We start from the raw sequence: 27,631 nt of genomic DNA on the forward strand, positions 1-27,631 counted from the left end.
AACACTGGAAACCAAGTGGGTTTTGGAATATTAGCCTCTCTCGTCATGTTTCTTCTCTCCACAATTTGTAAAAATGTATGCTTATTATACTGAATAGCCTTGGCCAGTGTCTTTTTATTTTTTTAAAATATCTGATATTTGTACCTCTTAATCTCCTTCACCTATTTCACAAATATTTGCACCCTTCTTCCCTCTGGCAACTGCAAGTTCATTTTCTATATTTATGAGTTTGGTTGTTTTGTTCATTTTTTTACATTCTACATATAAGTAAAATCATGGTATTTGTCTTTCTTTGTCTGACTTATTTCGCTTAGCATAATATCCTCTAGGTCCATCCATGTTGTTGCAAATGGCAACATCTCATTTTTTTTTTTTAAGATTTTATTTATTTATTTGGCAGAGAGAGACCACAAGTAGGCAGAAAGACAGGCAGAGAGAGAGGGGGAAGCAGGTTCCCTGGACTTGATCCAGGACCCTGAGATCATGACCTGAGCCAAAGGCAGGCTTAACCCGCTGAGCCACCCAGGCACTCATCATCTTTTTTTTTTTTTTTGTGGCTGAGTAATATTCTATCTATATCTATATCTATATATATATTTCACATCTTTATTCATCTATTAGTAGGCACTCAGGGTGCTTCTATATCTTGGCTATTGTAAATAATGTTGCAATAAACATAAAGATACTTATATATGTTTTAAATTTGCACTTCCTTTTTCTTCCAGCAAATATCCAGTAATGAAATTACCAGATCATACTGTAGCTCTTTTAAATTTTGCTGGATTTCCATACTCTTTCCCACAGTGGTAGCACCAATTTATAATCTACTAACACAGGATGAGGGTTCCTTTTTCTCCACACCCTTGCCAACACTTGTTATTTCTTGTCTTTTTGACAGTGGCCATTCTGACAGGTGTGAGGTGATATCTCATTGTGGTTTTGATTTGCATTTCCCTGATGATGAGTGACATTGAGCATCCTTTCATGTATCTGTTGGCCACCTTTTAGTCGTCTTTGGGAAAACGACTATTCAGTTCCTCTGTCCATTCTTTGTTTTTTTTTTTGTTTGTTTTTGGGGGGGTATTGAGTTGTATAAATTCTTTATACATTTTAGAGATTAGCCTCTTATTAGCTATGCCATTTGCAAATATCTTCTCCTTTCAGGAGTTTGCCTTTCTGTTTTATTGATGATTTACTTTGCTGTGCAAAAGCTTTTTAGTTTGGTGCAGTCCCAATAGTTTATTTTTTCTTTTGTTTTCCTTGCCTGAGGAGACACAACCATAAATATGTTGCTAAGGCTGATGCCCAAGAGATCAGTGTCTATGTTTTCATTTAGGAGTTTTATAGTTTCAGATCTCACATTTAGGTCATTGATAAATTTTGAGTTTATTTTTGTATATGATGTAAGTGGTCCAGTTTTCCCAGCACCATTTGTTGAAGAGACTATCGTTTCCCATTGTGTATTCTCTCCTCCTTTGTGTTAAATTAATTGACTATGGAAGCTTGGGCTTATTTCTGGGCTCTCCATCCTATTTCATTGATCTATGTGTCTTTTTGTGCCAGTGCCATACTGTTTTGATTACCACAGCTTTGTAGTATCATTTTGAAACCTCGGATTGTGATATTGCCAGTTTTGTTCTTTTTTCCTCAAGACTGCTTGGGCTCCTTGGAATCTTCCATACAAATTTAAGGATTATTTGCTCTAGTTCTGTGAAAAAATGCAGTTGGAATTTTGATAAGGATTTCACTGAATCTGTGGATTGCTTTGGGTAGTGTAGGCATTTTAACAATACTAATTCTTCTAATCCATGAGCATGGTATATCTTTCCATTTGTGCCATCTTTCTTTCATCCATGTCTTACAGATTTCACAGTATAGGTCTTTCATGCCTTAGTTAAGTTTATTTCTAGGTATTTTATTTCCTTTCCTGTATCTTTATTCACTTGTTTTATTATTACCATATGCATTCCTGATCTTTCAAACCTTGTTTGTAAGACTATTTCCACTAGACATAACCTATATAAATAACATATTACTGTCATCACTGATATGTTTCCATTATTTAGAACATTACCTGGCACAAAGGAAGCACTTTAATGAAGGAAGGAAGGAAAAGATTGATGGATGAATTTCACAAGAGACTGAAATTATTTTTCCAAGTGTTTAACAACATTTTAGTCTTACAAAAAATAGAGTAGATTTTTCTAGTGATGCTAGACTTTATACTATTAAATTCTAAATCAGCCAGAACTACTATATAAAGCATAATAGCTTTAATGTTCCAATGAAGAGGTAAAAAAAAGTCTAAAATATTTATACATATATGCATAAATATGTAATAACATATAAATGTAAACATATATAAAAATATATATAATATCTGTATATTATATATATATTAAAAGATTGACTTACCCTGGATTAAGCAGTTTTTATAAGTAAGTCTGAGCTCCGGCTTTGCCTCTGATTCATGTTTAGCTAGACATTTTTCTAACCATTTAATGAAATTCACAGATGTATTAATTAATATGTACTTTGGAGTGGGTAACATATTTAGCTTTAGGAAATCAAAAGCAAAATATCTATTTTCCCCTATGAGCAAGAGCTGAGATTTGACCTTTAACGTAGAATAACATTTTACTTTCAAAAACTGATATTTAATTTAGAAATTTTTGGCCTCACAGAGGAAATGCTCAGATGGTTCACAATAGAAAATACGCAGTCAAAAAATATATGAAAAATGTTTAGCCACAGAAGTAATTTTAAATGTAAAATTAAAATGCCCCTTTTAAGCCTATAAAATTGGTGAAAGTATTTAAAAAAATGGCTCCCAGATTCTTTCATATACTGCTGATAAGAACAAAATTGTTTTTCTGGAGGGCAAGTGGTCATATACATCAAAAGCCTCAAATCTTTATATAATATTTGGGCAAGAAATTATACTTAAAGAAATTTATAATGAGAAAATAATCATGATTGTTTACAAAAGCTTATGCACTTTCAGGCTAATTCATTGTTATTTCTAAGAGCAAAGAATTAGAAATGGCGCTTATGGCCAAATAATACATTAGGAAGATGTATCAACTGCATTTATTGAAAAAAAATTTACAATTAAAAAATATTGTAGAAGTAAAGACATAGAGAATAATATTCAAGCTGGGGACACCTACATTGCTCAGTTAAGATTCTGCCTTCAGCTCAGTCTTGATCCCAGGATCCTGGGATCAGCCCTGCATCAGGCTCCTTGCTCAGCAAGAAGCCTGATTCTCTCTCTCTCCACTGCTCATGCTCTTTCTCTCTCTCTCTCTCAAATAAATAAATAAATAAATAAATAAATAAAATATTTAAAAGGAAAAGATTATTCAAACCAGACTGTTCTAAAAGGCCACAAATTTAAAAGCACATATTCAGTACCATGACTTTTGGGAAAAATTGGAATATAAAAATATGAATATGTATATCTGAGAATAAAAATACACAAGAGTCAAAATGCTTTGCTTTTTAAGAACTGCAACTGTACCTAAAAAGTAGATAGTTATACCTGCCTACTGTACTTTTAATCTCCACAGGAAGTGTTGCCAATAACACATATTTATCACTCTGAATACCATTCAGAAGAGATAATTAAGAAACTGCCAAATCTCATCTAACATATAGTTATATATTTCATGTAATATGTTGTTACATTATATTTAATTGTATATTTTTTACAGTATTTTCAGCTAATGAAACTCTTACTTTAAAACAACTAAAATAGATTTGGTTCATATTTGTAAGGAAAATTTAAGTGTTTTGTTCCATTCTATGAATAGTATTGTTCACTTCATATTTTTATGAAGATGTTCTTATATTATTACAAAAGTTCTTTTAAAAGGAATGCAGAATTCATTTAAATATGAACAATGGTTTAGAAAACAAAGGCAAGTGAGAGAAAAGTTCGTATTTGGCTTTGTTCAAAACGCTTGTACGTGTCTGAGATGCGGAGGCTCACCTGAGGTACAAAATAAAAAGAAGAAAGCACTTAATGGAATAATGCAAGTTTTAAGAGGGGCCTGGAAAATTTCACTTCTCAAGGACAAGACAGTTTCTCCATTGATCAAGATTTCTCATCAAAGCACAACTAATGCTCTAAATAGGACAGAGGCTAATTTAATAAAGATCTGCATGGATTATTTTAATTTTTTTAAAGATCTGCATGGGTTATTGGTGTAATATCATTAGTTAAAGTTCAATTACAAGCATGTCTAAACTTTGTAATTTTCTTGATATCTCTTGTGGGAAAATAGAGCTTTGGGTCCCTCTTCCAGACACTGAGTTTTTCAATTATCTTCATATTCCAGCAAGCAATGCCCCTGTTTAAGATGAGAGTGGGTGTAAACCCACACTGCAATAGTTGAGACCATTTGTGACCCAATGAGTGAATTAGGATCTACAAAGGAAATCCAGAGGCCACCTTTCCCCCAGATTTTCACAATGGTTACTTGAGAAGAATTTACCTACATCAACAGGTCAAGTCAATCACTAACGACAAGAAAAGCCTGTAGGAGATGTATGGGCTCACCTGTAAAGCTACCACTAACATTACCGTCTTTGTGACTGATACCATTAGTAAGTAGCACTGATATGTCCTAGGCTTCAGGTTAAGTATCTTTACATGAAGAAAGACACTCCTTGCTTTGAAGATTCTTTTTTTCTGGCTGGGGGCCTACGAGAGAGTTGGGCTCTTGGTCATTCTTTCAACAATTTGTTCAGCACCTGTGTTCAAGGCACTGGTGAGCACTTGCTCGTTGGAGAGTGTATGAGAGTGGGGGCCAGGAATGTGCCACACACAACTTTCAGACAAGTCTAAAACACATCAAGAACAAGCCTACCTCAGAGAGACTGCTGCTCAGTTCTAGACCACCCTAATAAAGCGAGTATTGCAATAAGCAAGTTAAAAGAATGTTTTCGTTTCCCAGTGCCCCCAAAGTCATATTTACATTAGAGTCGATTAAGTGTGTGATAGCATCATGTCTAAAAAAAACAACAAACATCCCCTAATTAAAAAATACTTCATTGCCATAAAACGCTACTCATCATTTGAGCTTTCAGCAAATTGTAATCACCGGTCACAGACATAACAAACATAACAAACATAAAAACATAAAAAAAAAAATAACAAACCATAACAAACATTAAAAAAAAAAAAGCTTAAAATAGTGCAAGAATGACCAAAATGTGACACAGAGACATGAAGGGAGCAAATGCTGTTGGTAAAATGGTGCTGTTGGACATGCTCAACTCGGGGTGGCCACAAACCTTCAGTTTGTAATAAACGCAGTGTAGGCAAAGCGTGATAAAACAAGGTGTTCTCATAGTATACAAGTGCACTTGCTACACAAAAGGCATTGTTTTCCAATTAACCATAATAATGAACACAAAGTCAAATGATTCTTGAGCATACTGTTTGAAAATATATTTTTGTAGGGAATATAAAGAAATAAAGCAGGAAGAAGGCACATACACAGACTCAGAAGAAGAGAAGCATGGTTTTCACATAGAGAAGAATTTTTATGCCTTTGCTTCCAACCCAAATAGTTATTCTAATTAATTTTACGAGGAATCTGCCTTATTCTGCTGTATCTAAGATCATGATCTAGTTATACTACAGAGAGAGGAAGTGATCTATGTCTCTGTGATTCAGTTGATATTAATACTAGTCTTCGATACATTTTCATTCTTAAATGCGGCAATTATCTCAAATTTAATTATAGGTTAAGTTTTAGTTGACCCAAATGTTGGTTTTCTTGATGTTTTGAAAGAGGCCGGCTTTGCATGGCAGTGCTGTCAACTGTACATAAAGTCAGTTATTTGGAGTTTTCCTGATTTGTTCTTCTCTCACCAGCGACATCACTTAGAATTCAGCCTGAGTCTTGACACACAAATTCTGCAAATTCACTCAACTAGGTTCATATAGCCACCCACTTTGCTTATAAACCTGTGCAGTTAGCTACATAAGCATATTAAGATGCACTAAGGAAAAATGAAAAGAACTTATATCCTTTATCCAGCACTGAAAAATAAACTATGCTTCTTTTCCCGAAATTCTGGTGAATTTTGAGCTTATATTTCTACTTTTTCCTTGCATACTAAACAATCCACAAACCAGGATTCAGTTTTCATCATCATCTTCATAGATTTCAAAGCTTGTAAATGTGGTGTATCTTCTGGTGTGGCTATCATCACCTGATGTACTTGGGGAGCAGATTAAATTTTAAACAGATTTGAGTTTTTCTTTTCAAAAAAGATTTTACTTATTTGAGAGAGAAAAAGAGAGAGAGAGTGTGAGCAAGAGTGGGGGAAGGCACAGAGGGAGAGAGACCAGCAGACTCCCTGCTAAGCGAGGAGCCTGAGTTGGGGATAGATCCCAGTACCCTGAGATCATGACCCGAGCCAAAGGCAGATGCTTAACAGACTAAGCCACCCACATGCCCCTGGATTTGAGTGTTTCAGTAGTCACCATGAAAATATCTGGGGAGGGCTCTCTGAGGCTTCCTGAGCTATATCTCTCTCTTCCAGGCAAAATATTTTTCTTTCAACGTTTTTTTATCAGACAGGATTTCCAGGCCTGTCATCTAGATGCATTCTACCCTGTTTTTGTCTCTATTAAAATATTGTACACAGAATTAAATACAGTGCTATAGATATGTCATGATGAGCCCAGAGTCCAATGAAACTCATTTTCCTTCCACGCTGACATAGAACTATCTTTGGGGTTGGCCATTTCGGACAAGCCGCTAAAAAGCAGGGCATCCTCAGGACACGTGGGTGCCTCAGTTGATTAAGTGACTGCCTTCAGCTCAAGTCATGATCCCAGGGTTCTGGGGTCGGGGCCTGCATCAGGCTCCTTGTTCAGCAGGGAGCCTGTTTCTCCCTCGGCCTCTGCCTGCCACTCTGCCTGCTTGTGCTCTCTCTCTCTCTCTGACAAATAAATAAATATATCTTTAAATCTAAAAAAAAAAAAAAAAAAGGCAGGGCATCCTCATTCACCGTTATTATAGAAGGTCTCCTAAATCCTATACTTGGACAATTGACTTCTTTGAATCTGACTTCAGGACATCACCATTGCTTCCCACCCTATGTAAAATAGCCTCACCTCTCCCCAGTCTTCATCTCTCTCTGGATTTGGCTTCAGAGAAGTCAGCTAGCTCTATCTGAAAATTTATGATTTTTTTACTTGGGCAAAACTCTATCATCTACTTACCCAACGTGAAGGAAAACACCACAGGAGAGGAACATTGGTCTTCTTCACCCAGAACATGTCCTGGAGTACAGTGAATGGCCAACAAATGTCCGGTAGATGGGGAAGTCATTCTTTGTTAAATTCTGTCTTTTTCAGTTCTGGAGAAATCACCTGAATGCTAATTCTGCCAGACTAACACAGTACCCAATTCTCTGAGGTAGCAGCCACTGAAACTTTGGCAGGAATGCCTTTGGTACCTTCACCCAAGCCACACACCTCCACTCTTCATCAAATTCTGCTCAGGACGTAAGGAGAAACTCTCAGTACAAAGTCCCATATGTTATTTCACTCCTTTCAGGAGGACAATGAGCCTTAATGAGCACATTTTGGGAAAGGGCATTCTAATCCTTTCCCCCACTTTCCTGTATAATTTGGCCTGTAAGTTTCAATAAAAAATTGACATACTGTTGGAAAGATCAAAGTAAACTATAACATTGCCCTGAATTAAGTCTAGAAATGCAATCAAAAAGGAGACCTCAGTTGTCTCCGAGATCCCTCTCGCGGAGGTTGCTTTTTTTTTTTTTTTTTTTTTTTTTTTTTTTTTGCTTTTCTCTTTTCATTTCACAAACATAGAAATTCTTTGTGGATGGGTGGTGAGATCCGTAATTTCACCAGTTGTTTCTGGAATTCATCATCTTGGAGAAAATTGGTAATTTGCTTCCTGTTCTCCAGTGTGAGGCCTACTCTTCCTAATTTCTAATGATCAGGGACAGTCGTTCTAGAAGCACGATCCTTTCGGGGTGCAGGAATAGAAACGGCCTCCTCCTATTCGCCGCAGCCATGCTTTTCCCGTCTGAACATCACTCTCTTGTGTGCATCAAGATAAAATTAACACAGGAACCGGGTGGCTCCGCGTTCCACCTGACAGCTGTTAGGTGCTCTAAACAATGGGCCCCTCGAACACTTTCTTTTTCGTGCTCTAAAAATAGCCTGGCTGTCTAACTCTTCCAGGTTTTCGAGCCTCAAGCAGCTGTTCAGCTCTTCCTGCATTTATCCTTTTAGATGACTGCTCCTCTCTCTCATTTTCCTTTTTCTTTTTAATCATTTGCTTTTCTCTTCCTCTCTTCTCCAGAGCTAAGGTTATCAGTAAGTTCTTGAAGCAGCCACACTGGTCTCTTCAGAGGCCCCTCTCCTTTGTTCCTCTTGGAGATAAGTTATCATCATGATGTCAGAATTTCCTTTTGGGAATCTTTCCTGAACTCCTGAGTTTTCCTTTCCTGTTAGACTTTCAATCTAGGTACATTTAGCAAACACCATTTTTCCTCATTTTCTGCTGAAGCCTCAATGTTGGGTGTTGTTTTTTTTTTTATTTTTAATTTAAATTCCATTTAATTAACATATAGTGTATTATTAGTTTCAGAGGTATAGGGATTCATCAGTTGCATATAATTTCCAGTGCTCATCACCTCATGTACCCTCCCCAATGTCCATCACCCAGTTACCCCATCCCCCCACCCAGCTCTCCTCCAGCAACCCCCAATTTGTTTCCTCTGATTAACAGTCTCTTATAGTTTGTCTCCCTCTCCGTTTTTTGGCTTATTTTATTTTTCCTTCCCTTCTGCTATGTTCATCTGTTTTGTTTCTTAAATTCCACATGAGTGAAATCATATGGTATTTGTCTTTCTGTGATTGACTTATTTCGCTCAGCATAATACCCTCTAGTTCCATCCACTTCATTGCAAGCATCAAGATTTCATTCTTTTTGACTGACGCCTCAGCGTTGGACATACACAATACTCCATAAACATTTGTTTAATGGATGAGAAACATTATCTGCGATTCCTTAATTTTGACTTCCTAAAGCGTAGGGCATATACCTATGTCCTTGTACTCTTCCTTGTCTTCTACAGATAGTTAATAAACACTTTCTGTTAGTGTTACTATTAATTCTTCTTTCCCAACCAGTTTTTTTCCCCCCTAAGGAGTCAGTTATATCTTACACAACAGGACTCCATTCAGCTCTCACGTCAGAGGTGTGACTTATTGATGGACAATGAAGACGATCCGTGGATATACATACGGATTTATATTAAGATATATATTTACATATTACATGGCACACATAATAAATATTAACCGATAAACCAGCATCACAATTATCTAGACAGTTTTATAGACATTCTACATATTTAATGTTCAGGATTTTTATCCTATTGCAAAGAATGCATACAGAAGTACCTCACTATACAAAAATTGTTTTTGTGTGGGAGCGGGTGTTGCATCATAAAGGCCCAAGGATTTGGGGTGACGAGGCTTTGGGGAGTCTTGACTCACCACCCCACCTCTGGGCACCTAAGGATGCGGGCCAGGCAGCTAGCCTTGTGAGGGAGGGGGGAACAGAGACTGTTCTGAGTCCCCGTGGACACTTGCACACACATGCCCACAAAATAATTTTAAGAAAAATGTATTAGAACAGTGGAGTGGGGTCAGTTAACTTTTTGCAGGTCCATCTTTGATCTAATACTAGAGATACCTAACTTCTCTGAGAGGAATGTCTGACATGTATGAAAGGGTTATATTCAAAACATGACCCAAATATTTATTTATCTCTGTTGATATGAGAAATCAGTTTATTTATAATTTCCTTCAACTGCAGGCATCTACAAACATGTTCTATCTTTAAAAAAAATTAGAACAAGCAACTAACAGAAAAAAATAAAATTGCAGAATTAGAGATCTTAGAGTCATCCAAGACACATGTACTGTTTTAAGAGACTATGGGACGTGGAATGTTAACAATCTTCATTGTCAGAGAACTTCCTAAACTTTTTCTGAATGTCTCATGCATCACTTGAAGCTCATTTCCTCTCATTGAACAGAGGCAGGACAGCTGGCCAGCAGCTTCCATCTGCCCTGTCCTCAGTCCTCTCTGCATTACAGAACACCCTTATGAAATGGGAGAAGGCCAATCTGAAACAAGAGTAAAAACTCAAAAAACAAAAAACAAAAAAACCGTGTGGGAAATCGTATTTTACGCTGAACTTTCAATGGGCCTATAGATCAGGTCAGGGGATGGGCCAAAATACTGAAGCACTGTCCCTTGAATAATTCAGATTAATTCTTAAGTAGTATTAATGAGGTCATAAAACACCAGGCTTGGAAATTAAAGATGTTTATGTCTCATCAAAAAGTCTTTGAATGTAACTCTCTGGCATACTGCCAGAAGGGCAGCTCTTTGGGGGGAAACCCTATGCCAAAGGCCAAAGAGGCAGCTGTGTTATTCAGCTCCTGAGAGCTTCCAACTCAACACCCACACAAGCTCAATTATGAGCAAATTAAAGGGATCCAGACTGAACATAGTAATTCTGGTAATTTAAATAAATAGAGGAAAGTCTACAATTAGTAGGAAAAGATTGATTTTCTGGAAAACCCAGAAAATGACACCCTAACCCCTTTGAATCAGCATAGTTACATCCAATTATTTAAAAATAAATTTCCTTTTTTTCATCATTTTAATCATTTCTGATCTGTCTTAAAGGTGGACACATGCATTCCAGCAAAAGTATTCACAAAATATTGAGGCAGAAGAGCTTCAAAAAAAAGAAAATCTAAAATGGATACATAGGAATTAATGGGATTGAGTTAAATTGTAATCAAAGTTTTATACCTGCTTTTAGAGCACATAGATAATGCACTGTACATTTCTACCTTTTTTGAGTCGAAGAAAAATTTATAGTCATCCAGAAAAAACAAAGATTAACTGTTGTGGAAATCTATCACCATAACTCATTATATTAATAACAAAATACACATGGTCATTCTGTATAGATCCTTAAAACTCACTTGATAAAATTCAACATTTGATTAAACTGAGTAAATAAACTCTTAAATAAAAAACTCTTAAAAAAACTCTTAAAATAAACTCTTTTAAGAAGCTAGGAATATGGGGTGCCTGGGTGGCTCAGTGGGTTAAGCCTCTGCCTTTGGCTCAGGTCATGATCCCAGAGTCCTGGGATCAAGCCCTGCACCTGGCTCTCTGCTCAGCAGGGAGCCTACTTCCCTTCCTCTCTCACTGCCTGCCTTTCTGCCTACTTGTGATTTCTGGGTGTCAAATAAATAAATAAAATCTTTATTAAAAAAAAAAAAGAAAGAATGACAGGAGTCTGGGATGACTCTAAGCTTTAAAAAAAAAAAGAAGCGAGGAATATAAGGACATTTATGTAGCTTGATAAAAACATTTCTTCTATCAAGAACCATCTGTAAATCATACACTGTTTTAAAATTTTTCTAAGTGGGCAATTTCTGACTCATTAAATCAGCTAAATGGCAAAAAAAAAAAAAAATCAGTGAAGTTATAGTTAATGCACACACCCCATGGAAACATTCTCGTTTAATCTTTAAATTCATTCTGATAAGCTGTTCTGAAGTTCATGTGGAAGAGTATGTATGTAAGACCCACAGTGATTTTACAAAAGAAGAAAAATCAGACAAAATTTTTCCTGTAAGTTATCAAAATATAGTGTAATAGCACATTAATAATATAAACAAGGTGACATTGGCATGGAAGAGACAAATGTGTCAATAGACTATGTCTAGAAAGTGACCGTGTATGTAAGGAAACTTAATATTCAATGTTAATGCATTCTGCTTTAAAGGGGAAAGGATGTAAATGTCAATAAATGTAAAAGTCGTGACATTTATTGTCATGCATAAACATTTTTCCACCTCACACATCATGGATAAATATATTACAGATTGGTTAATATTAGAAGAAAAAAAGCCTTCAAAGGTACTAGAAGAAAATAATGTGATAAGTATAGAACCCAGAAGTCATGAAGGAAAAGATGGAAATTTTTTTACTATGAAACTAAAATCTTCTTCATAGTAAAGGATATCATAATCAAACTAAGATGACAAATAATGGATCTCAAGAAATTCTCTGCAGTGTACATAACATTCTATTTACAAAAAGATTATTTGAGCGAGAGGGTGCACACGATGTACGCACGCGTGCCTGCACTCAGTTGTCCGGGGAGGAGCAGAGGAAGAGAATCTTCAGACTCCCTACTGAGTGGAAAGCCTGACCTAGGCCACCTAGATCTCACAATCCATGAGATCATGACCTGAGCCAAAACCAAGAGGTGGATGTTTAACTGACTGAGCTACCCAGGTGACCCCATAACAACATTTAGAATTAAGAAGTGGAAACATTTTTGGCAAAGGATATACCTCAGCCAATCATAAGATGTGAAATACAAATGGATCCCCTGGGGGTAAAAAACAAAACAAAACAAAGCCAAAACCAAAGAATACCCTAAACTCTCAGTCCCAAATTCAGTCAAAAGGGGAAAAGTAAATTATAAATCCAGATTCATTCACATAAAACTGTACCACTGTTATAAAACACAACACACGAAAGAGACACAGGTACACAGAGGGTGCAGCAAATAGACCACTACATTTACATAGCAAACTATTTTTAAATCATGTTTGTAATGTTTTCTTTCTTTTCCTTTCTTTCTTTAAGATTTTATGCATTAATGTGAGAGAGACAGAGAAAGAGTATAAGTAGTGGGGAGGGGCAGAGGGAGAGGGAGAAGCAGACTCCCTGTGGAGCAGGGAGCCCGATGTGGGACTTGATCCAGGTCCCTGGGATTATGACCCCAGCCAAAGGCAGGCACTTAACCGACTGAGCCACCCGGGCATCCCTTTTAAGTCACGATTGTATCTGGGGATGAGAAGACTTTTTTTCTCACAAGAGCTGTCTATCTTTTGAAACTTAAGTGCAATCAAGCAAATGTTACTCACTCACCTATAAAATAATTTGAACATAATATGCAAGTGAAAATGCTAGCCTAGACTCGCAACAAAATTAAAACAAAAACAAAGGTACTAATGGGGCAGTTAGCCTTCGAAGACTCCTGCAGACTTTGGAAAGGAGAACTATCCAACATAAAGGGCTAGATAAACAAAATATTTTACCTTTTTAAATTTTGAACCTTAGGAAACCACTATTTTTCCAGGCCCCCAAGAAGTCAAAAACATTACTTTGATATTTGGCCGAAATACCTATCAATGGATGGATGGATGGATGATTGATTCTTTTTTACTTTTTAAAGATTGGATCCTGACCTTGCTATCCTTATAAGCCTACCCACCACCCTTTTTAGACAATATAATAATTCCTTAGGTTGGCCCACCGCTATTTATAGAAAATAAAACTTAACAATAATCGTTTCACCTAACCAAACAGGAAAGACACTTCCAAATGTTTACCATCTGGTATCATCTGAGCTTCTGCGCAGAGAAAATCAACATGTTTATTGAGCTCCCTCAATTGTTTTGGGGACAGGGTTCTGAACGGCTCTAGAATGTTGTCCTCTACCAGCCTGTTAGCTTTATGCTGGCATTTCCTGGAAGAGACGGAAATTTGGTGGTGTATAAAATGTTTATTGTATTTTACCACTTCTGCTGTCTGGTACATTTAAGCCACAGCTTTGGCACCTGTGTCCTAAAGAAAACAGCTTGCGACATCTACCCAGTGAGGTAAACTGAGGTAAACTGAACAAACATTACTATGGTTGTTTATGGTAGAAGTCCAATAGAACGCAATGAGTGACTGCCAGCTACATATATTTTGGAAGGGCTATTTCAATATAAAAAAAAGAAAACTTCTCAAAAACAAAGTTTCCAGTAACAAAAAATATAAATGGAAATACTGTTTGTGGATACAGCTTAGGTTTTATTTTTACAGATTTGATGATAGTTTTTCTTTCTTAAAATGGGCGCCTTCCCCCCCACCCCTTGAAGAGATTTTTCTGGAATTGTACTGCTGGTCACTTTTTTGTTTTAATTAAACTAGGAAAATAGTAATATAAACTTGCCCCAAATTAAAACATATTTTTATGTATTCATTTTCCTCATAGAGTAATTGGAAAGATGGAATAAAAGATGTTTATAAAGCACTTTATAAAAATCAGTTGCTCCTCAAATTATTAGTAATAACCTAGGTCAATATCCACATGATTCCTCCGGTTTGTAAAGGTTCACGCTGGAGAAAATCCCCTTTTCTGACCTGTGTTCAGGCTTTCCATCCCCCTCTTGCTATAGGTGACCGGAGCAAATGTATCCTAGCGCTTTAGTTAATTTATAGAAACTAGAATCAATTTCTCTTGTTTCATCATGATTGAACATTTTTCTGAACTCCCGTAAATGAGTAAGAGATAAGTACTACTTATCAGATTGTTTCGTGGAGCACGTGGTTTTGATTATTCTATATTCTTGTTGCTAACTAATGAAATATGCAACACGTCTCAAGTGAAAACATTTGCAAAGCACGGCCTGTGAGCACCCAGCAGCAATGGATAGTTGCTGAGGCTTTATTTTGCACTGGCAGCCCTCTCACAGTCCTCTCTCCAATAGCCCCTGAGAACACAGAGATGTGCTTGGGTGTCTGAGATGTCTTCTGGGGTCCCACATCCTAGGACCTGGAGGACACCATTTCCAGGGACACTCACTCTGCCCTAGCAGCCAACAGTCACCCAGAAATTCCCTGCAGAGCTCAGGACCTCAATGAGGTCATTCAGACATGGACCCAGGGTACCTCGACACCCTCCATCTGGCAACGTCCAGGACCCCTCTCCCCTCCAGTGTTAACAGGATCTGGAGATGGGCATTTAAAGAGAGAGGTCTTCCCCACTGCTGCCATCTCTATCCACTGAACATAGAGATGGGAAACCCTGTGGAAGAGGACTCATTTAACCATATTATCTTCCCAGGTCCCGCAGCAGGGATGTACATGAGAACCGCAAAGTCACTGGCAGGAGTGAGCGTGCAAACACGAAGGCCCGTGAGTTACCGATGCTGATGGCATCCCGATCATCCTGAAGGAATGATCCTATTTTTCTGACCTATATGGACCACCTTATAAAAATGTCATTTACCTCTCTTTTAAAAAGGGGTAATTACAATTAAGTGTGTGAATGGAGACAGGAAGATGGGATGACCAGTGTCCCCTCCTCCAGGCTGGAGCTGAGGAAACAAGAGGAGGAAATTCAGGAAGACAGACTGTGGAGGCTGGGGCTCCCACCTGGGCGTCACTCACCCTCACTTACCAAGGTCCATGCTCTTTGAGGCTTTCAGATTCATTGACTCGGGCTGCCTGGCTGGTGTCACAGATCTGAAATGGATGTGCTGATCTGGAAAATATGCCGCCGAATCTACCTCAGAGCTGTGGAAAGAAGCCATATGCTGTACTTCGATTAAGAATTAAAAAAAAGAAAAAAATCTTTTTTTTCTTTTGGTAAAGGAAGCCGTTCTCATTTTGAACCCAGCCCCTCCTCCTCCCCTCTCCAGCTCCCAACCGTGTCTTTTCAACCGATTCTGGAATCTTGGGTGGCTTTTATGAGATGGAGTGACTCTATTTTTCTGTATTTTATCACACTCTACAATTTAAATAAAATATTCTCTGGCTAATATCATGTTTTCCTCTTCACTGGTTTCTGCTAATTGGGATCCTGCTGTACCATATATAATTTCAAATGGGAAAGCCAGGCCTGGAAGGAACTGGCATTTCAAAGGAGGTCAGCAGATTCACAGAGCCTGAAAGCAGGGTTAAGAGATCTCTGAGGGCTAAGCATGTCCTTCCTTTAAGAACAAGTGAAAGCTTGGGTCCTTTAGAGAAGACCATCTTGCGGAAAGACTGCTGGCTGTGGTGGCTTGTTTCCGACTTTATTTAGGCCCATTTCCTAAAACTAATGTCCATACCGAGCAAATAGTCCACTCATTCATAATATGAAAAGGAAAGAACAAAAAAAGCACCAGATACATTAAATGCCTGTTAATGGGCTTCCCAGCACTTGCAGTCAATCTCAGAGAATTCTATTTCTGCTAAATATTTTATTTATTTGACTTGAAGATGGAGGGGATTATACAAGGGAATTGCAGACAATGCCTGATTTCTTGATCAAGAAATAAATCATATTTTTAAATTTCATAAGTTAAATTACGGCTGCTTTCTCCCCTCGTATTCTCATATATTGAGAAAGTTAATATGGGGGCGCATTTCAGCATAACTTTATTCTAGTTTTAAATACAGGAATTTCTGGTAAATCTGAAAGGACTCAGGTTGAGGTTTTTGAACAGTTGGGATTTCACATGGTCAACACTAAAACAACCATTAAAAAAAAAGAACTACGATGAATGAGAATCTTTTGAAAATGTACAGGGGATCTCCATTTCTTAACCAAATATGCCAAAATAAGTTTCATCTTTTCTTAACACTCATTAATTCTGTACTTTCAATATTGCCTTGCAGTGATATTAAAATTAAAATTAAAATGCAGCAATCATAACACTGCTGAGTAAATGAACCTCCGTTTCTGTAATATGGTGGGGCTTAAGGAAGTACCCAGGACCGGCAGCCGAGGACAGAGCTTGGGAGGCCGGATGTCGGAGCCTCGCTGCTTAGTTCTCCATCCTGGCTCTGCCCCTGACTAGCCGTGGGACCCACGACATTATTGAACCTCTCTGTGTGTCCATTTCCTGATGCATGAAATGGGTCTAACTCCACTTCTTACTTCATGGGGGTCTTAAGAGACAAAATGAGTTCGTAAAGTAAAAATAAAAAGACTTATAAAGTTGGGAATAGATTGTGGCACAGAGTAAATGCCAGTAGATGCATTTAGGAAACAACTAAGCAGGTAAATTATACATAGACTATCAATTTTTGCTTTTCAAGTCATCTATATAATTTTTTCCAGTCTCTTCTCTTTCTCTTTTTCGTCAGGGTCTCAGTAGACCTGGGACTAAGCCCTTCCCTCCTTCAATTTATTTTAAAATTTTTTCCTTTCTCTTTAACAAATATTATTCATTTATTTGAAACTGCGATAAGGCTGACACGCAATGTTCTATTAGTTTCAGGTATACAACATAGTGACTCCTACAGGTTTATGTCTTCTGCTATGCTCAACACGAGTGGAGCTAAGGGTAATGTGCGGCAATGACTGGGAGCCTGGGCTAGAGAGCAATGTGGTACTTGTCCCCACAAGACAGTGTTAGGTTGTATAAAGTTGTAAGAAAGGAAGTTATGGTATATGCTAACAGTAGTGCCTAGAACACAGTGACAGCTCAATAAAAGGGAGCTATTAAATCTCTTCTTTATTTCTGTACGTTAGAGAGGTCCTGAGACACTCTTCAGTGAAGAACTTAGACATGGTTTCATGAAAATTTCTTAAGAAGTTCAAATCTACTCATTATAAACTTTTTTTGGGGGGTGGTGGGGCTTCTTCCTAGGTGTCTGGCTTATATTTTCAATAGCTAAAACCAGTGCCATATATGAAGTATATTAGATGTGGTAGGGAGTGATGACAAAGTACACCAGTTGTGAGCAAAACTCACAACAGGCCTGGCCTAATAGCAATGCTCCGATTGTTTTGGCCCATTTTAAAGAAGAATTCTGAGAGGCAACTGTGAACACGAGCTTCCCCCTGAGCCTTGATGTTTTGGAAGGACTTGCCTTTAAATGTGTTATTCAACCTTTATTTGCACTTAGTTTCACACCCTTTGATCTCTTACGATGATGTGGTTTTAGTGTCAGAGGGCCTCTTGGCCTTCACAGAATCCGAGAATTTAAGAGCCGGAAGGCATTAAAGGTCACCTTATCCAACTTTTCATCTTGTAGATAAGACACTGGGGCCCAAAGAGGAGGCTGCTGTTCCAAGGTCACACAGCTGGCCAGTGGCAAAGTGAAGACCAGAGACTGTGGTTTCTTTATATTGCCTTTCTCAGAGCCACCGAAGCTTTGGCTAAAATGGCGGCCAGCCTGTGGCACAGGTGCTGCTGCTGCTGACTCCATGGTCATCAAAACATTCCCTTTTTGGGCAGAGTCACTCCCCGCTCTGACACTGCTTGCATTTTAGCTTAGCTTTGTGCTTCAGTGCTACACACCATGAAACAAAAGGAAAGTAAAGAGTTAACCCAAACAGATGCCCCGTGTTACACTGAAAGCCACTGGGGAAGTGGTTTAGGACCAACAAGAATATTCCTCATTAAAACTTTGGTTGTACTGCAGTTAAAGAGCCCTGCTCAAGGGAGACTATGGGAACCTACCCAACTGAGGAACACATTGGTTAACCCAAATTACTGTCTTATTTTACCAAACTAGGCATTAATTGACAAATTAAATACAAGAACTTAAATTTTTTGAGACTCTTGGGAAACAACAATTCCCATCCCCATTTAAAACAGAAAATCAAAGTGGCAATGCCCCTCCATATTACAGCAGGTAAGGATCTCTCTAAATAGAGTGAATTTTTTTGGTATAAATGTTTACATATAATGAAGGCTGATCAAAGAATTAAAAACTGCTTTCTAAAAATGAATGTAACAAATGTTCGTGTGTATGTGTGTGTGTATGTATACACACTATACATACCTGAATATACCCATTAAATTGGTGATAGTGATTTACACATCTGTTGCCATTGCTTTGACCACATGTACGTTTTAAAACCTTTAAGAGAAGGGCCCATTTTGCTATGGTACAAAATAAGAGATAAGGCAAGATAAGGCTGATCTTTAAGAGGGAAGTATAATATGAGAAATTATAGGGTTAGAGCCCACACTGTGCGCATTGGCTACATGAACTCATACAGGACATGTAAATAATGAAGCGTAGTATTGAATTAGTGTGAAAATATCTTAGACATGTGAGACTAGAAAGACCCTTTGTAATTTTACACGGCATACTGGATATTTTTGGAGGGAAAGGGTGACACAGTGATTAACTATAAAATCTGACATGTTTTAATTTTGAAGAAAGTTAGCATGTGCTCATGGCTGAGTGGGCCGCCGTGGAGGCTGTGGGAAGCCACAAGATGACAGCAGGCCAAAGACACGTTTTAGATAAAGGCCACGTTTTTAGCATGAACAAGCAGGGAATCTATCAAACAGAAATGATACTCAATGTCAAATTATGCTGCATAATGAATAAATAAAGGTAGCAGGAAACATATGCCAGTGTCCTGAATGCGGTGACAAATCAGGAATGTGAAAGACATGTAAGACCCAGCCATGAATGTTCAAGGACAACTGTCAGAAATCAAAAGGAAGGAGAAGAAGATTTTGAGAGGTAGGGAAAAAAAAACAAAACACAAAAAACACAAAACCCAAAAAACCCTGAAGTCTCAGGTGTCCATCCATGCATAGGCTTTGGCAACTGGCCACTGAGTGAGAGTAGATGCAGAAAGGAAGGGAGGGAGGGGAGAGACGGACGCAGTGAGCCCAGAGCGAATGGAGAGGAAAAAATACGAACACATAGGGAATTCAACACATTCTGTTTCCAATTTGCCTTACGCCCTCCCTGAGATATAACAGTAGGAAATATATTTCTTCTATATTTATTTTTCATTTAGAAACATATTCTGAACTTCTGTCCAATAATCGGTGACATAATACTACAAGTAACTTCAGTACATTCTGATGTCATTCTGGTTCAAGGTAGGGGCATGACGTTTCACCACATCTGCGTCTCACGTCTCATGCAAGAGCTGTTCAGTTGTTTTCTGTCTCACAAGGCTGGCCACATCCCTAAAGCACCACTTTTCCCTTTTAGAGGGCTTTTACTTTTTTTTTTTTTTGAAAGCCAGGCAGCCAGCCTCCCTTGCCCAACCCTCCTGGCTCCCTTCCAACCTTTCCTCCAACCCAAGTTCCACATATCTGACCCACCCCCCCGCTGCTGCCGCCGGTCACCTAGGCAACGCAACAGCTTGCAGGATGGCTCAGGTCATGAGATCTCAAGGGGAAGACTCTCAAAGCTTTACATTTGCTCCTTCCTTCTCAAAAATGTCTTTGGCTCTGCCCCTTCCTCTCCGGCCATGCTGTTCCTCTCTCCACTCTTGCCAGCCCTCTCCTTTCTTGCCAGTCCCCAGACTGTCCTTGTTTATGGCTTTCCCTATCCACACACAACTGAACTCACTCAAACTGATGCTGTTATCAGCACCTCCCACCACGCCCTCTCCCCTGCCCCCAACCCCTACCCCCCCCACCCCCCCCCGCTGCCCAAAATCTGTGGAGGCACTGAAGAAGCCAAAAAGGCCATTGCTAATTCCTGATAACTCCATCTCTGCAATATCTCTGATGCTCTCTCTCCCCTGAAGAGGTTTCTCATCTGAAAGCTTCTCCCCACCCTCCCCAGCATACATCCTTAGTACCTTTCACTGCTACTGCCCTAGAAAATGTCCAAAGAGTCTCTGGTTTCCAGCAGACATTAACCTTTCTCCATCTCCCTAATGCCTGTTGCACACGACTAAAACCCAGGTGTTATGCTCTCTGCTGAAACTCTACCACAAGGTTTTACCATCTAATGAAGGAAGTCTGTATTTATCTTTGCATTCTGCATTCTAGCATCTGACCAGTGAGCCATGATACAAGTTGCCCAAATCGACTTCCTTTCCCAACTGCCACGCTGTTCCTTCTACCCTTCCCTCTCTCTGAAATTCCCCTCCTTCCTGGGCTTTTCTCATGTCTACCTCCAATTCATACTTTGTGGTTTAGCTGAAACATCACTTTTCCCATAACATTTCCCCTGATTCCTCTATCTGGAAGCATTCTACTCCGTCTTGGATGTCCAGAGCATTTTCTCAATACCTCCTGGTAAATATCACTTTGTACCCTGTGTGCTAGTTGTCATTTTTACCCCCTGGCCTACCATCTTCTTGAGAGTTGGGTTTATATCTGATTCATCTTTGTATTATCCCAACACTTTTGCATGTATACACAGGATAACGGTAAAATGGAATGAATAAAGTTATTTTTTTAATGCATTTTGTTATGGCTGACAAACTGCTATTTTTGATTCAGGTTTGAGCCGGCAATGGAAGTGAATGGACAAAATTAAATATGTCCACATTTTCTTTCAAGAAACCCCTAGAAAACTGATCTAGAACATTAGTGTCATTATCCATCCAGTTGGTGAAATTGTATTTGAGTCAGATAGCTGATTTCAAAAATGTAGGAATCAGGGATAGCTAAATATAGATAGGCTTTCAGCTAATAGAGTTAGCTATATGCTTTTTGTGTTGCTTTATTTTTAGCAGATTGCAATAAAAAAGCATAGTAGGAATGACACCAGCATTGCTGCAGGAAAAATGGAAAAATTTCACAGGATTATCCTGGGACATAGAATGGAATAAAATACACAGTTTTTAACAGCCATAATAAATACAGAAAATAGCAAAGAGACAAGTTAATGATTTTTAAAACTCATCAGAAGAACAAAATCTATGAATGCCACTAGTCAGATGGTGTGTATACTTAGTAAATCTCTCTCTCTCTCATGCTTGTGAGATTCTAAAAATTATTGATTTTTTTGGTTTCTATTACACAGTGGATATAATATTGGGCACTCTTTACAATATTTTAGATTATATATGGTGTTGCTTTAATTTTTAGATTCCATTAACTTTCTTGGAACATTTTAAAAATACCTTTAGGGTTTGCCAATTACAAACGAAACAACAACAACAACAACAACTAAGCTTTATAGCCTCTCAGTTTTGTTTTATTCCTTCCTATAGAACCTTTTGAGTTCTCTGGTTTTTCAACACGATAAAAGAAAGTTCAACCATTTTCTTAAATATTTTATAATACATGATGAATCTTAAATTCCAGGAAGCAAAACATGAACACTCTCAACTATTAATTTTAGCTATCAGAAGTTTTCACTGAAAAGGAATTATAGATGCTATGAGATTTCCATTCTGGAAAGAAATAGAGTTAAAATCAGGCTGCGGGGTTTTCCCAGAAACACCGTAATGGGGAACGTTTACGATCTATCATTTTATCAATACCTGTGGCTGTAATCTTCAAGGCCCAATTCCAGAACAGGATGTGGTGGTGGAGAAGGCGGGACCTCAGGATCTGCCCATCCGTCACTGGGAAGCAACAGCACTAAAAAACAAAGAACCAATGAAGCTGTGGTCAGTGGGAGGCGGAACTGTTGATGCCCGGCTTGCTTTCAGTCCATCTCACAGATGTAATTTTCACCAACACATAAACCAACCTGAAATCAATAAGTCCTACAGAACTGATTCAGGATTTGTATGGGAGCCAATGCAGCCCTATATGAGGAAATCTGAGCCCACTAATAGGTTTTACACTGGTGGCCTGCCAGCAACCCATGGCAAGTCAGGATCCTGCATCTTGGATATCTTCTCCCGCCTACGGAAGGCTGACAGTCGCTCCTGACGTGTGTTCTGCGGAAGATTAACAAAGCCATCTCTTTCATTCCTTCACGATTTTGTAAACAAGACTCTCTCACGAATAGGCTGGATTATGTGGTGATTGTGGCGTCACCTTGGTGACAAAAAGTACTTAAAAAATGAGATACTTTAGATTTACTCACCATTTCTAGATGGTAGAGGGGTAAAAATACTCTTTTTGCATCTGAGCTACAGTGGAAAGACGGGGGTTTGAGGCCTTGGAAGCAAAAATCTAGGGTCAGACCTGGTTTTCTCACCTACATAATGTGTTCATTTTTTTTCAATCTATTCTACTCTGGAAGAAATAGACATGTATCCTGAAACTTACTACGGCCAATAAGGAGCGGGCCTGTAGAGATCTTTCGTAGAGCAGACACTGTGCTAAGCATTATGTACATTATGTCATCTAAAGCTTGTCCTTATTACCTGCACTAATGAATGTATGAAAAGCCTGCGAGAGCGGCCTGGGAGAGAGTCGAGTTCGTGTAGCAAGGCCACCATGTCTCCATCATGGCTCCCACTGCTGTGGGAACTTGGCCCAACTATTAACTTCTCTGAGCCTCAGTTTTTGAAATCTGTAAGGTGGGGTTGAGAATAGCTTCATTAGAGGAATATAAGGATTATCGAAGGCTGTGCATATTCACACAGATTTAGAAACGCAAAGCGCTAATAAGCAGCTAAAAGATTATCCTTCTATACCGCCTAAACTCTACCGTGTATCTGTTACGGTGAGAGATTAGGTAACATGTGGACCCTATTTGTTCTTGATTGCTGGAACAGGAGAAAAGTGTCTATCCCTATGGGACGCTGCTCGTAACAGAAGCCGCTTGACTTGTCCACACACCAGGTATGATGGTTACTTTTACAGTTAACAGGACTCAGCCCAGGGTACCCAGATAATGAATCATATATTATTCTGGGTATTTCTAGGACAGTGCTTTTTGGGTAAGCTTAGCATTAAAAACAGTAGACCCCATAATGTGGGTGAACCGCATCTCATCTGTTGAAGGCCTGAGTAGAACCAAAATGCTGACCCTCCTCTGAGTAGGAGAGAATTCTTCCTGCCTGCCTCTCTTCAAACTGAGACACTAGATTCTTCCTGCTCTTGTACTCGAACAGATATACTGACTCTTCCTGGGTCTCGAGTCGGCGTTCAGGGTGGGACTGCTCCGTTGGCTCTGGTTGGTCTCTAGCTTTGCTCAATCATCTCGCAGACGTTGGGACTTGCCTGGCTCCATCCTCACGTGAGCCAATTCCTTACAATAAGTCTCATTATATTATATGAGTTATTACATCTTATTATGTATATGTCATATATGTTATATATTTTATATTATACACTATAATATATATTATTATATGATGTACAATATAATGTCTATTATACTTTAAATACATATGACTACAAATACATCCCATTGGTTGTTCTATAGAGAACCCTGCTCAAAGCTCTGCCCCAGGGACTAGTAGAAAATGGAGGTAATTCTGGCAGTGCTGACACATCCCTGGGTTGGAGGCTGGAAGCAGGAGATCTGAGAGGCAGGGTGACCAAGGTACAGAAGCACGGCAAGCAAAGGCAATCGATACTGTCCTCCTGCACTGCCTCCCACCCAAGTAATCTAGTGATTTGGTAATATAGCAGCAGTCAGGCAGCCAGAGAAATAGAACAGAAAAATACACCATAAACTAGAGAAAAGGCACATACTGGGACAACATTCCCACTGGCTGTCATCTCTCTACCTGCAACTTCTTAGCCTGTCTTTCACACTGGTGATGTAGCTGTGATCATGTAACTTGGCCTCCCAGAAACATTTCAGGTGCACACAATAGCTTAAAGCATAAAGGTCTCTGCCTCGGCAGGCAACATCAGCTCTTTATCACCCTTAGCTACCCAGGACTACTTACTGTTCCCCAACCACCAGCCTGGGCTTTCCTGCCTCAGTGTGTTTGCTTACGTAACTGCAAAATCCACTCGCATCCATCAAAGTCCCACCCTTCTCTCAAGATCCACCTCAATATTTTTAGGGCTGTGGCAGAAGAGTACCAGCGCTCACTCTGTGTTCCTTCTTTCTTTCTGCACTTACAGACCCCATTTCCCAGCCTTCTTTGTACCTAGATTTGTTCTTGCCAATAGCAGGTGAGTTGCTCTGGACATTGACATCCCGAGTGTCAGTGGTTACGAAAGGGTACATTCTCTCCACCTGTCCCATCACCCAGCGGCAAGCAGGAGTGGAGGAGTCTCTAGAAAATGGCCCAGAAGGACAGAAGGAGCCCAGGTCCCTTCATCACTGCATGGAGCACAGTGCCCATCCTCCTTCTACCACGCCTCATTGGCTACGATTAAGATAAGAAAAATACTTTCGCTGTCTTTTTCCACTGACATTTGGGATTTATCCATTACTATTATGGAAAATTATTCCATTTATAACATTTCTCACATGCTGCTTCTGCAATGAGCTATTGATCTATCATCTATGTATCTAGACCTATTTCTTACTGGACTACAGAGAAACTCCTCCTTGCCCTCCCTCTCCTTTCCCTCCTCTTCCTCAGATTCTTCAAGTTTTATTACAATTGTTACCTCTACATTTCTTTAGGGAGAGAGAAAAAGAGAGAGAGAGAAATTGCACTGGGGGGTAGGGCAGAGGGAGAGGGAGACAAGCAGACTCCTTGCTGAGCAGGGAGCCTGACATGGGGCTCGATCCCAGGACCCCAAGATCACAACCTGACCTGAAATCAAGAGTCAGGTGCTTAAGTGACTGAGCCACCCAGGTGCCTCTGTTACCTTTAATTTTTATTTCATCCACATGAACAACCTACATATTTTTTAAGTTTCTATAGGTACAGAGGCAAATATCTTCTATGTTGATTCTCTGTTCCTGGTACATTTTTAAACAATGGTATAAGGAATAGTTTTTCTCATGGCCCAAACATCTCTATTAACCCTCCATCAGTGCGACAATGTGGAACTCCTTTCTCCAAAAAATAATATTTCTGGATTTCACCACACGGACAAGGTCAAGTCTTGATGGCCGTCCTGTATATTTGCCTAGGAAAACTGACAGCGCACCCTCCAGTAACTGCTTCATTCATGACCCAATGACCCTGATTTTAATCATTTTTTAATTTTCTTACTTGTTTTATAGACTCCATCCTGCTAGGGCCAGATCAGAAAAGAAGAGTGAAAGAGATTGCAACTTAAGACAAGGGCTCACTAGGCTATGGCCCTGGTCCAAAACAAGCCCGCCATCTGGTTTTGTACATAAAGTTTCATTGAGTTACACTCATTCATTTACACGCTGTCCATGGCTGCTTTTGGTTTACAGCGGCAGAGCTGAAGAGCTGAGACAGAGAGCTAGGCCTGCAAAGCCTAACATACTTACTAGCTGGCCTTTTATAGATAAATTTTAATGACTCCGGATTTAGATTTTTTGTTTTAACTGATAAAAATGTAAAAGCCTATTATTGAGGGCTAGTACAGCAACTGTATTCTTTTTTGACTCACTGATGGTGTATTCTGCACAATGGAGGTATCCAATAAACATCAGGCAAATTGAAAAGTATAATTCAATTTCTGATCACCACTCCACAGGGAGTGTCTTATGTGCTACAGAGGGGTGGACATGAGCTGGTTCCCCAGAGAAGGCACATTAGGAATAATTATACATTATGTGTCTGCCCAAAGGGCCCAAGGGAACATGGACCCAGTGAGATGGGACATACAACCAAAGGGGCTTGATTTGGGGTGGGGACGGAAGTCCTACAGGAGCCGTCCCTGGGTGATGAGCCTGGGCAGACTTAGGGTAATGGGTGACTTACACATGGTGCTAGGGTGCAGTTGAGCTGAAAGGCGGGGGCCAAGCAGGGATGGAGCAAAAAAGTGGGAGACGAGAGCAATGAAAAGAGAACTAATAATAAACCAGAGGCAAATGATGCTTATTACTATTATTTAACCATTATGTAGCCAGGGGTGAGATCTACCACCAAAATTCTTCAGAAAATACAGTGTCGGTAATTTGTATTCTTTATTAACATTTAAATGCTTAATAGGATTTTATAAGTAAACCCTTGGGACACAGCCCCCATCCTGACCCCTGGCCATCTTGGGGCACCACACTCATTCTACTGCAGGCACTGCTAGCAATTCTCCAACACAAATGTGAATTTTCTGGTGTTACAATTTCTACAAACGTTAGTTCTAAAAATGCCTTTTCCATGGAACAGCTTGACAGGAGTATGTGTATATATATAAAAAAATAACCAAGGAACTGTGGGTGGCATGTACTATTATTACAAAAATAGATGGAACCCCGCATATCAACATTGGGTTTTTAAATATACAAAGGAAAGGAAAAAGGGAAGAAAAAAAGAACTGAATGTTTTGGCTGTAACAGTTCCTTTCCTCACTAGACATTACATTTTGTCAACTCAATCTTGCTTTTCTGAAGGGGCTCCTTAAAAAACCTGGTCGTGTTGAGTCAACACTCAGGTTTCAGGAGAAACCTCTTGCTACTTTGTTTGCATCTGAAACTCAAAAGCTCTCAATGGTTCACAACATTTTAAATGTTCTGAATATGAAAACGAGATGGTGATCAGGATGTTCTTCTACAGCCTCCTGTTTACAAATTCTATTATATATATTTTTATCTCTAAGTCAATAGGCTTACATAAAAGTAAGAAAATTTCATCTACTGCTCTTATGATTAAAATTTAATGAGTCTAATGCCTTGATAGGTCAAATTCTTGGATATACAAGGAATTCTTGAATATACAAGGAAATAACAGCAACAGATTTTTCCTGCTTTAAAAAAAATAATGTTTGATGCAATCCCTGCTTGAAAAAACTGGATTTTTTTTTTTTTTTTTTTTTTTTTTGCCACTTTGGAAAACTGACATGAGGAAAGGAAGTAAAGCAGGAAACTTGCAGATAGCTGACCTGCATGGTTTTTCACTGGTGTAAAAAGTTGTTCTATCTGGAGTTAAGTCTCAAGAGAAAGAGAACAGATAGAGACTCACAGTGGTTGTCTGGGGCCACATATACCCAAAGGACGTAGCTGGTCAGTGGAAATACAAACTCAGAACATTCTATTGACATTTCAAAGTATTATGACATTTTGTTTTTAGCATGTGCTTTGACTGGACTCTATTA

At 39.0% G+C, this 27,631-nt stretch overlaps 1 protein-coding gene across 1 annotated transcript in view; it reads right to left on the minus strand.

Moving 5' to 3' along the window:
- The window catches only part of PARD3B (par-3 family cell polarity regulator beta), a 1,020,734-nt gene that overhangs the window by 374,493 nt on the left and 618,610 nt on the right, over positions 1-27,631 (minus strand). Inside the window, exons 14-15 of the mRNA XM_032859992.1 lie at positions 22,072-22,171; positions 15,337-15,452 (exon numbers count right to left, since the gene is read on the minus strand). Coding sequence (XP_032715883.1) covers positions 15,337-15,452; positions 22,072-22,171 — 216 coding nt within the window. The remainder of the gene's footprint in view (positions 1-15,336; positions 15,453-22,071; positions 22,172-27,631) is intronic.

Source organism: Lontra canadensis, unplaced genomic scaffold (genome assembly GCF_010015895.1).
Source record: "Lontra canadensis isolate GAN:19392208 unplaced genomic scaffold, GSC_riverotter_1.0 scaffold18, whole genome shotgun sequence".
In the NCBI taxonomy this organism is placed as follows: Eukaryota; Metazoa; Chordata; class Mammalia; order Carnivora; family Mustelidae; genus Lontra; species Lontra canadensis.